General features: G+C 36.6%; 1 protein-coding gene and 1 non-coding gene across 5 annotated transcripts; both read left to right on the top strand.

Annotated features, from left to right (window-relative positions):
• Positions 1–33: 33 nt before the first annotated feature.
• Positions 34–10904, top strand: WDR53 (WD repeat domain 53). Of its 4 annotated transcripts, XM_010994420.3 has the most exons (4): positions 65–89; positions 2047–2121; positions 5062–5557; positions 10117–10904. In XM_010994420.3, the coding sequence occupies exons 3-4, from the start codon at positions 5078–5080 to the stop codon at positions 10711–10713; spliced, it is 1077 nt and encodes a 358-aa protein (XP_010992722.1). In that variant the 5' UTR covers positions 65–89; positions 2047–2121; positions 5062–5077; the 3' UTR covers positions 10714–10904. The 4 variants fall into 4 exon arrangements, with proteins under 4 accessions (XP_010992721.1, XP_031309917.1, XP_010992722.1 ...); XM_010994419.3 differs by lacking the exon at positions 2047–2121 and having other exon boundaries at positions 34–89; XM_031454057.2 differs by lacking the exon at positions 2047–2121 and having other exon boundaries at positions 43–89; positions 5062–5582; positions 10117–10315.
• On the top strand, positions 1349–1452 carry LOC116155867 (U6 spliceosomal RNA). The gene has a single exon (XR_004139766.1). It is a non-coding gene; the product is annotated as a U6 spliceosomal RNA (small nuclear RNA).
• Positions 10905–11111: the final 207 nt, after the last annotated feature.

Here is an 11111-nt window from a genome sequence, read left to right on the forward strand (position 1 = left end):
CGAGGCGCCTCTTGCTTTACGCTAGATGGGATTGGGCGCCCACGGGTGAGGTCATCACTAGGCGCCTAGGAGGGAAGCGGGAAGCGCAGGTATGAGGCTGGCGCCGGTGGGCTCGTGGGTATAGTTCGGTACCTTTTCCTCTTTTCTGGACCCCTGTTCCTGTAGGGTTTCCCAGAGTCAGTTGGGTCCCTGCTTCACCTCCCAACCTAACGCATGAAACTTTCCTCTCCTTATAGCCAGTCCCTAGCTTGGCCACCTTCGGTTTGAGTTGGATTCTCTTTACTTCAGCAGCTGAGGTCATGTTTTCCTGGTCAGGCCCTCTTGTGCTCCCTTAGTATTAGTACAGTACCAGTGCTTATCAGAACGTGTGTCCTTGAATGTATACGGAAAGTGAGGTGGCTACATTTGAACATCCCCGCCCCCAAATGTTTGGATAACCATAAAGTGCCGTTTAAGAGTTTATTAAGTGCTACATTCTTTTTGAGGAAGTGTGGCCTTTCCTAATCTTTCGTACTAACCCACCGATTAGTAGGCGAATTAAAGTAGTGTTTTTTTTAAAAAATTAATTAGACATTCCAATCGGGAGAATGACGTGGAGCTATAATTATAGAAGGTTTCGTGGAAGAGAAAGCATTTCAGCATTATGTGGTCATTTTACTACGTTTTCCTAGGTGGCCAGAAAGTTTTCTGACAAGCTTTAAAGAATGCTTGCTAAGAGAAAATAATAAGCATCGTGTGAGGCAGCCACTCTACTGCGATCCTTTGTGGGGAAGTTTATATAACTCAAACAACTCTATGAAATAATTATTATAATAACAGGGTTCACAGATGCCCTTAGTAGTCAGTTCCACTGTCTTGCCATTATGTTGTAAGACATTTTTACGAAAGTTCCCCTGCTGTGTGTAATCCATTTCCTGTTCTCCGGGGGGGAAAAAAAACACCCCCCCCCCCAAAAAAAAACAGCGCCCACCATCTCTACTCTCTGATAGATGGTGTTTGGTTATTACCTACCAGCTCCTTCTTCCCAGATGTTTTTTCCTCCGAACTTAGTAACCCCCATTCTTTTCATTCTTACTAGTGTCAATGCCACAGCCTTTCAATCATTTTGGTTGCTATCTAACTTCTCCGCATCAAGACCAACTTCGGAAAACCCAAACATACGAAGAAAAGTTGACCTATACGTATAGTGATAGTGACTATCTCTCATATAATTTAAATAATAGTGTAACCTCAGGCTAGGGAGTTTTATTTATTCATTTTTCAGCCTTCAACCGTAGGACATCTAAGGAAGGTCCCAGTTTTGTCTGGAAAGTCACTACAGTTTCTTTTAAATCTTCAAGGATAAGTTGTGCCTGCTTTGGCAGCACATACACTAAAATTGGAACGATACAGAGATTAGCATGGCCCCTGCGCAAGGATGACGTGCAAATTCTTGAAGCGTTCCATATTTTTTTTTCTTATGATAAATAAATAAATCTTCAAGGATAAGTAGAGTCGGTCAATCTAAAAAGCAGACAAAGAACTGAACTTAATGAAAAACTTTAAAGGCACAAGTGGATACGTGGAATTATGACAGAAGCAGAGTGTCAGAGTGTTAGAGAGCATTCAGTTATTAAAGACATTGGACTTTACCTGTCTGCCATGTGTGTAAGTGAGGTAGAGCCTTTGAAGGATCTGATGAAATAATTCTGGCTAACCTATTCCAGTCAGTGAGGTGACTTTGTGGCAAAGTACCTCCCAAGTGGTCCACATAGAATTTCAAAGCAGGAAAAGACTTCCTTTATCACTACCTCCTTTTCTTTATAGAAATCTTGCCTGCTCATCACCCTCCTTACTATGCCCCCTCCGTCACGTTCAATACCTGCTTTCTGCCCTCTGGCTGTTTAGAACTTCCATCTTTGCACTCCACTCTTTCTAAAAATGCTCTTAAAGTATGCCGCCTCCCCCCACCTCCATGATCTAATTAGATTTAGAAGGAAGGAATCTATTACATAATTAAAGTAATTCACAATGGGATATGATTAACTGCCATGCTTCACCCTTTAGGCATCTACCTATAAGAAGAAAAGCCTGTTGACTTGGTACCTAAATGTGATGATAGTGGCACTTAGCTATTTCCAGGTATGCTTTTCAGCACCAATAAAAGAAAAACAAGAAATGGTGGTTTGCCAACTCATTTCTGAAAGATTGTTTTGATTTAACCCATATTTAGTTAATTTTTTCCCATTACCTCCTACCACAGCAGTCTGATTATTCACCACTTTTTGATGGCGGTCTTTGTGTTTCAAATAATAACAAATAATTGTAATTTTGTAAACTAAGCAAGTGTTTGGGGGGGAGGGTGGTAGCTCTGGTTGAATCCCTGCTCAGTACTCTGCATGATAAAATTAAAAGCCTCAGAATGTATAGATTTCTGGGGTTTTCCTAATTCTTTTTGCTAGCATTTACCATGATAGGTCTGTTTTTGTTTTTCTGACTAGCTAAGTGATCAGTGAATATTATCCATGTGGTGTAGAAATTGTTCTTTGCTCTGCTGCATATAGTTTGAAGGTAGAGCTGATCTTGGACTTGTGAGAGAAAGTCTGAGAGTTACTACTGGTTCCATTAAGGAAAAATTTACAGGAACTGTATTGTTGTCTATAATAGTCTCTTAAAGTACAAAATTTCATTTATTACCTAACTTCTCATAATTTTCAATGAGGTTTAACTAAATAGATCTTTTAAATTGAGTTAATTGTCTCTGGAAAAGAGTTATATTAGGAGGAAAACCTACTAAAACTTTTGTCTTCCAATTAACATTTACTTAGGTCCCCTGTAGGTAGATCTGTGACGGAGAAATAGAAATACTAGAAACTCTGTCTCATTCTTGTCTTAGAGAAAACCTAATGTTACAACAGGGATCCAAGACCTATAAGGACACAAAATCCTAAAGCTGTAGAGGGCAGACTTCAGACTTTAAAGTTGATTCATTATAGAAAAATTAAAACTGTAATTTAGGAAATAAGTGATCAATACTCGAAAGATTCATAACAAAGTTAAATAAAACTTGTTTGTATCCTAAATGGCCTTTTCAGTGATTAATTCAAATTTCATTTTTTAAAATAGGATGTTGTCTTTATCATATAAGTCAATAGTCACCACGTATGACAGTTCCTAAGCCTGAATAATACCTTTCATTTTAAATTGTGCCGTGTCCTTTTTCCTTGGTTTATCTGGATTTGGCAAAAGTCTTTGTTATGGTAGAAAATTATTTAACTATGATTTAAGTACTTGTCAGCAAAAATCAAACCACCAGAGTTCCCTGTCTTTGTCTCCCTTTGAGTCATTTCCTCTCCAAATCTCTCCTTTAAAACTTACTTGCTTCAGTCTCTGTTTAATTAGTTTCCTCTGTGTACTAATGGAGTGCTTCTGCTGAAATTAGAAAATGTATCTTTTTGTCTTTTTTCCATTTTGTTGTCTGTATGAGAATTGCTGTATCTGATTTTGTGATCATCTGATTACTAGTAGAGTAGTGGTTTTTGCAATCTAGTTAGTGATTTTGCTTGTGTGTGTGTGGCTAAAAGTGGGAGGGAATAAACTTTGTGCTGAGAATAGAAACTTTAGACAGATTGCCAGATTACTTTAAATTATTTTCAAAACAATATTAGAAAACTTGTCTCTGTACAATTGGGCTAAATTCAGGTGTCATATCTGAAAATAACAAAGCAACCATGGTAGTTTCTTACTAGATAAATTCTTCCTTGTCTTGTGAAATGGAAAATTAAGTTTATCCAGATAGATTTGTTTGCTTCCTTTTTGTCTGACCATTTAGAATTGTATAAATTGACCCAGTTTTCTCTTTTCACTTTGCCCAGTGTGTAGTTAAGGCAGAGTAATATTATGTGGCAATTCCAGTTTATACATATGGGATGCCTAGTGTATCAGAATCTAAATTTTGCATATAAGTACTCCTGTTAGATAAGTGCAAGTAGGTGATCATGTGATTAAAAATATGTGAGTTCCTATAGAAGCAGTGTGATGGATTATTAGTAGCTTTTGGTCATTTTCTGTACTTTCAAAGAATATTAACAAATTAAAACTGTTGTCAAGTAGAATTGTTAGGAAAAGATCTTCACTATTTAAAAGTTTGGGATCCCTTTATATTGGATCCAAGGACAAATCCTAAGGGCCAGAAGACTTTGGGAAAATTATTTAACATTTCTGAGACTCAGTTGTATTATCTGTAGAATAGAATAATGCCAATCAGAAGGGTTCTTTTGAGAATAAAATTAAATCATGTACTGAGTTAGTCTCTGATGGTAAGACCCAAAGGTCTCCATTTTAACCAGTTCCCCTAGATGATTATTGGTGTAGTACAGGTTCTCAAATTCTTGCATACATCAGAATCACTTGGAAGGCTTGTTAAAACTCATTGCTGGGTGCCAGCCCTGGAGTTTCTGATTCAGTGGGTCTAGGGTGGGGGTCCAACAATTTATATTTCTAACAAGTTCCTAGGTGATGCTGATGATGCTTGTCTAGAGACCATACTTTGAGGACTATTGGTGTAGTATGTATAGATGCCACTTTGACCAGCCTAATAAAAATAAGAGAAGTGAAGATGGTAGTATTTGTTGAGCCCTCATTATGTACCAGGCAGTATTATATGTGCTTGATATATGTTATTTAATCCTCTCTGATCCTATGAAATGGATGTTATTATTATTATTCCCATTTTATAGAGAAGAAAAGTGAATCATAGAGAGATTCAGTAACTTGCCCGAAGTTGCACAGCTAACAGGTAGTAGAGCTATCCAAACCCAGAGTTCCAGGGCTCATTCTCTCAAAACATTATTCAGATAAAAGATATAACCTGATGATTGTGCAGTCCTTTCTGAAAAATGATTTTGCTTAATTTAAAATAGATATTTTTAGTGTTTATTCTTATGTGAGCCTCACATCAAAGACTAGAGTACCAGGCTTAGATATCTTTTAATATTTAACTGAAATATTGCTTATTGAATTTGTCTCTTCTGGAGTTCTTATATAAAACATGCGATTATGGTTTTTCCCTCCTCTTAACAGAGTCTTCTGGGCCATTATGGCAGTCAAGTGGACTGGTGGACATTCTTCTCCTATTCTCTGCCTCAATGCAAGTCAAGAAGGGCTAGTGGCTTCTGGAGCAGAGTGTGGAGATCTCATGGTTTGGGGTGAAGATGGGACTCCATTAGGACACACACACTTCCAAGGGGCTGATGATGTTACCAGTGTCTTATTCTCTCCCTCCTGCCCCACCAAGCTCTATGCCTCACATGGAGAAACCATTAGCATACTGGATGTCAGGTCTCTCAAAGAATCCCTGGACCATTTTCATGTGAATGAAGAAGAAATCAATTGTCTTTCATTGAATGAAACTGAAAACCTGCTGGCTTCTGCTGATGACTCCGGAACAATCAAAATCCTAGACTTGGAAAAAAAGAAAGTTAGCAGATCACTGAAGAGACATTCCAATATCTGTTCCTCTGTAGCTTTTCGGCCTCAAAGACCTCAGAGCCTGGTGTCATGTGGACTGGATATGCAGGTGATGCTTTGCAGAGAGTACTTGGGTAATTTCTAAATGAGATTTGCTAACAGAATCAAATTATTGATCATGCTAAATGTATCTTTATATGTTCTGTTCTCTACTAACATATCTTACGTATTCATGAACCAAAAGCTTTGCTTCTACTGCATGTTTAATACTAACTTAACAAAGTGTAGCAGATTTTATTCACAAAGTAATCATTAATTTTTTATTCTTCCTTTTTCTATGCTTTAAGACATTCCTAAAACCTGAGAATTCAAATATTTTAATCAAAACATCTGTTTAAAGAGGAGAATGCTGAAGGCAGAATTTATCATCCACTCTCTACAAACTCTTTTTAAAAGAAAAAAAAAAGTTGGAGGGACTGGATCTATTGTTTTTACTTTAAAAATCACTGGAGTGAGTGAGAATAGTCATGGCTTCTCTTTGGTGAGCACTGAGTGCTTGCCACTGCTTTATATGTATTAGTTTTCATTCTACTCACACCCTGAGAGTTACTGTTTCTTTTTTTAGAAATGAAGACACAGATTCAAATTAAGGGTCCCCACAGCTGTCTAGATTGGGATTCAAACCTCAATCCCTCTGGCTTCAAAGCCTGTATTTTTTTCTCTGTGACACTAGAGACATTCAAACAGAATGTCATCAGTAATGTGATAGAAACAGTTCTTAGTTTGGGAACAAGTGACTTCTAGTAAAAGAACCATTGTTTATTAATGATGTGTGTGTCCAGCACTGATCTAGGCATTTAATCTACAATCTCAACTATATATAGTATATTTCTTGTGATATTTGTAAGACTTGTGATACTATTAGTAGCGTCAAGATTTTGTCTTTCCATCTTCTTGGCCAATGATCTTACCGCTCTATGCTCTACTCTCCACACTCTCTTATAATTTAGAAATAGATGAAGCTGGTTTTGCTTGTTGTCACTATGACTACCACCCCCTCTCCCCCAAGCTACTGGTATTTAGTAGGAAGAATGAGTGGATGTCCTGCAGTGCTGGGACCGTCCCTAAACAATAAAGAACTGTCCTACGAAAATTTTGTAGTGTCCCTATTGAGAATCATTTTACACCCTCTGGGCACAGCGACCCCATGATCTCTAAATTCCTTTTCCACTCCTAGGTCTTGACCAAGCCCTTTATAAACCTCCACATTTTCTACCCTCGTGGGGATAATCTGCTTACTTGCTTGTGCAGAAAGACCTACACAACCAATCAGATACTGTTTTAAGTAGGCAGATTGTGCTGTGTCTCTTTGACTCATTCTTTCATCTTTAAGATATACCAGTTTTCAATCATTCAACAATTCATTAATTAACTACTAGGCATGGCAATAAACAATTAGGTGTGCAAAAATGATTTATACTCTTCAAATTAAATAAGATGTAGGCATCCAGGATTTAACATTGTGCCTCCAGTTCTAAGTGAGAAGCTTTAGTGGCAGGCAGCTGCTAGAAAACAGGATAGGAAATAAATTTTGTGAAAAGAAGGCTTAGATAATTGCTTTTTGATTTGACTGCCAAGAATTGCTAGAAGTTCACTGTAGATTAACTTCTGCATTGGATTGTGATATAACAATGGTTAAGGCAGCACAATCATGCTTTTAAGAAATTACTTCCTTAACTGAAGTTAAAACTATAATTTCTCCCAATTTACCTCTTAAAACCCAGATATCTGGTATTTTACTAAACTTTAAGAATGGCTGGTCAATCACAGACATAGAAAACAAACTTATGGCTACCAAAGGGGAAAGGGGGGCAGGGAGGGATAAATTTGCAGTTTAGAATTAGCAGATACAAACTACTATATATAAAATAGGTAAACAACAAGGTCCTACTGTATAGCAGAGGTAGGGAACTATATTCAAAGTCTTATAATGAAAAATGGAAAAGAATCTGAAAAAGAATATATAAAACTGAATCACTTTGCTGTACACCAGAAACTAATATAACATTGTAAATCAAGTATACTTCAATTTAAAGAAAAAGAATAGCCAGTCTATGAGGGAGTCCAAGAATGTAGGCATAATAGTGGGGGTTCTTATTAGATTAATTGTGAGAGTTGTTTCTCTGTGAACAAACGTGTTTTATCTCAAGGCAGGAACCGAATTATTGCCACACATAATAGATATGTTCAACATACCTATCTTTGTTATTACAAAAAATTATAAAAATTATATCCTTTGATTTAGATAAGTTTCAATAGGCAGAGCTTACTGAAAGAGACAGGGACCTTAAGAATGAAGTTTTGGGGGAGGGTATAGCTCAGTGGTAGAGTGCCTGCTTAGCATGCATGAGGTCCTGGGTTCAATCCCCAGTACCTCCATTTAAAAAATACAATAAATGAATAGATAAATAAACCTAATTACTCCCCCCCCCCAAAAAAAAGAATGAAGAGTAATTTATTAAGATTCTTGAGACTACTTATTTTTTTTGTTAAATAGGTACAATATAATATTCATAATGTATGTGAAAAGTATGAAAAGTAACATTAAATAAATATATGTGCACCCACCACTCAAATATACTTTCTTCTTGTAAAGACTTTGGAAATCTGAAACCATTGTGAATTTTCACAGCATACACCTTGGTTTTCTTTCCCCCTCATTTCCACATCTGAAAGTAAATGGTTCAAAAGTTTGTTCTTTCTGGAGTTTGAAAGGTCTCCAGTACTAACACTTAAGGATCAGGATAGTGAAGGAGGCTTTTTTTCCCTTGAAAATTAATCTTTAATGTGGAAAGAAATATTTCTATAGGTGAGAAACTTAGCAGGGTCACTTTGACATGGTTACATTCACTTCTGAACGTTTACCAGTTGTCTACGTCTCTCCCTTTGACATTTTATAGGACTTTAAACCCCAAACTCTTGTATTCTTTTCCTTTAAATCAGTTTCCCTCAGTATTCTTTTCCTTTAGTACCTTAGCTCTCTTGCTTAGGGTGATGCTGCTTGATCAGGTGGTTGAGAAATTACAAAACTTTGGACTCGTTGGCAGTTAGGAAAAATCAAAGAAGTACAAAGGAAATTTTCAGGCAGGAAAAATCTGAAAATCTTCAACACTTGGAAATGATTCCTGGGTTGGTAGAATCTGAGCTGGCTATTAACACGTTTAGATAATTAAATATAAAAATGTTTAAGCTGCTGAAAATGCTTTGCGTGTAGTTCATGTTTGGATGTGCTTAGGACAGAAAATATAATCCAGGCATTGTGGGGTCTGTGGGATAAAGAACTCAGGGATACCTGCCATACAGTTAAGCTAGTAGATTCTGGAATGTCCATTTTCCTTGTGTTTAGGTTTTTTATAGAGATTATTTCCACATCTAGTTTTAGTGAAACTTCATTTTTGTTTATATCTTCTGATTTTTAAAATTTTACTGTATTTCATTTTGTTAGCAATTTAGCTTCACCCATATAATGATTGCTGGCCATTTGTATAGTGTTATAAATCCAATCCAAAAGGATTTTCTGTATTTTCTTAAGTAGAAGCAGAATATGTGTTATTAGATGTAATTTCTTTTGAAAGTAGGCTGAGTTGAGGGAAGTTACCTTGACTAGAAAACCAAATCCTTATTATAATTAGCAACAGTAATCTTGTCAGTTCAGATCTGCACTTTTGACTAAGCAGGGTCATGCTTATCCTAGTGTCCATTTTAAATTGTGAGTCATAATTTAGGGATAGTACTAGATGGTAAAATAAAGCTGTCCATTCTCTCTGAAAGTACAAAGAATATTTTCCTTTTCAAATTGGTTGCTATGGGAAGAAAATCACTAGATTATAGAGTAGAATCAATTTACAAAGCTTATTGTTTTGTTTTAAACAGATTTTAATTAGCATTTAATTTAAATCAGTTTTGTCGGCCCAAGATCATGGTAAGGAACAACAAAAAGCCAAAAATACCAGGATGTCAAATTAATCAACAGAGATGTTTAGAATTTCCGCTCTTTTCCAGGTATTATGCTAGGCATTAGCAAAGATGAAGTAAATCTCAAGAAATTGTATGAGTAAGAATTAAATATGAGAAAGAGAGAAGGTAGCTGGAATAGTTAGGAAAGGCTTCCTACAGGGAAAAGAATTTGAGCTAAGCCCCTCGGATGAGTAATTTGGGTAATGTGAAAGGAAAGGAGAGGAAAAAGCATTTCAGATAGAATTTACTTCAGTAGTATTCCAGTTTATTTAGTTGGTCAGTATTTTTACTTATAACAAGCATAGATTAAAATTAGTAAATCTTATAATCTTCAAGGTAGAATGATTTAAAGAAACTGGCATCTGCTTAAGAATTTGAATTACACTTTAATTGGTTTGTTAATCGAAAGTTACTCAAGGTCTTGTTTTCTAAATTCTACCTTACTGCCTATTGGCATTCTACTTTTGGCAGCAGGGTAGCATCCCACTGGCATGTTGTGGTGCCATCTGAACTTTTTTTTTTAATGTTGCTGGAAATGTATCCTACCAGTTATTCTCAGACTACTTTGATGATTTTGTTAGAAGCGGAATAAGCATGTTAGTTAAACAAAATGGCTAAAACTCTGACTGTGTAACTTCCTCTTATTTGAAGGTGATGCTGTGGAACCTTCAGAAAGCCCGTCCACTCTGCATTACAAATTTACAGGAGGATGAAATGGAAGAAATGGAAAGCCCACAATCCCCTGGTCAGCTTTTAAACCCTGCCCTAGCCCATTCTGTGTCTGTGGCATCGTGTGGCAATATTTTTAGTTGCGGTGCAGAAGATGGTAAGATTCGAATCTTTAGGGTGATGGGAGTCAAGTGTGAACAGGAACTGGGGTTTAAGGGCCATACTTTGGGGGTATCCCAGGTCTGCTTTCTGCCAGAATCCTATTTGCTGCTTACTGGAGGGAATGATGGAAAGATAATGTTGTGGGATGTAGGTGGTGAAGTTGAGAAAAAACAGAAGAGTCCTACAAAACACACTCACAGGAAGAAAACTAAAAGAACAACTGGTACCAAACAGGGTGGAAACACTCATGCTTCAGTAACAGGTGAAGAAGAACGTGGCACGATGTTACCAAAGTTAAGTATTGAACATGGAGAAAAAGTGAACTGGCTCTTAAGTACAAAAATAAAGGGATTCCAAAATATATTGGTAGCTGATCAAACTAGCTGTATATCTCTGTATCACTTAAAAGAATTTTAGATCCAATAAAACATTTGAAAGACTGCAGCAAATCTCTTTTAGGTTAAAAAAAATCCTGATTCTTCATTTAAACTATTTGTCATATGTGGAATAATACCTTTCCATTGTATACATTTTAAAACATTTGAGCAATTGAAGATAATTCCGTAACACTTCATACCGTAAACGACATATTAAAATTTGGGGGAAGAGAACTGATATTCACTGAATACTAATCATGTACCAGCGATTTTTCATGTGTTTCATTTCTTTTTCCAAATCAGTGAAGTGGGTGGTTTCCTCCATTTTATTGCCACAGGAATCAAGACTCAGAGATGTTAAGTAACTTGGGGATCCAAGAAAATTGCAGGCATGATTACTTACCTGCAAAGGATCTTCATTGTCTTGTCAAGCCTCCT

This window comes from Camelus dromedarius, chromosome 2 (assembly GCF_036321535.1).
Source record: "Camelus dromedarius isolate mCamDro1 chromosome 2, mCamDro1.pat, whole genome shotgun sequence".
NCBI classification, from domain to species: domain Eukaryota; kingdom Metazoa; phylum Chordata; class Mammalia; order Artiodactyla; family Camelidae; genus Camelus; species Camelus dromedarius.

What these genes read in the sequence shown, in the direction of transcription:
- WDR53 (XM_010994419.3), top strand. Translation starts at nt 5,078, where the DNA reads ATGGCAGTCAAGTGGACTGGTGGACATTCTTCTCCTATTCTCTGCCTC. An exon ending in CATGTGGACTGGATATGCAG is followed by an intron (nt 5,558 to 10,116) that starts GTGATGCTTTGC and finishes TCTTATTTGAAG; the next exon opens with GTGATGCTGTGGAACCTTCA.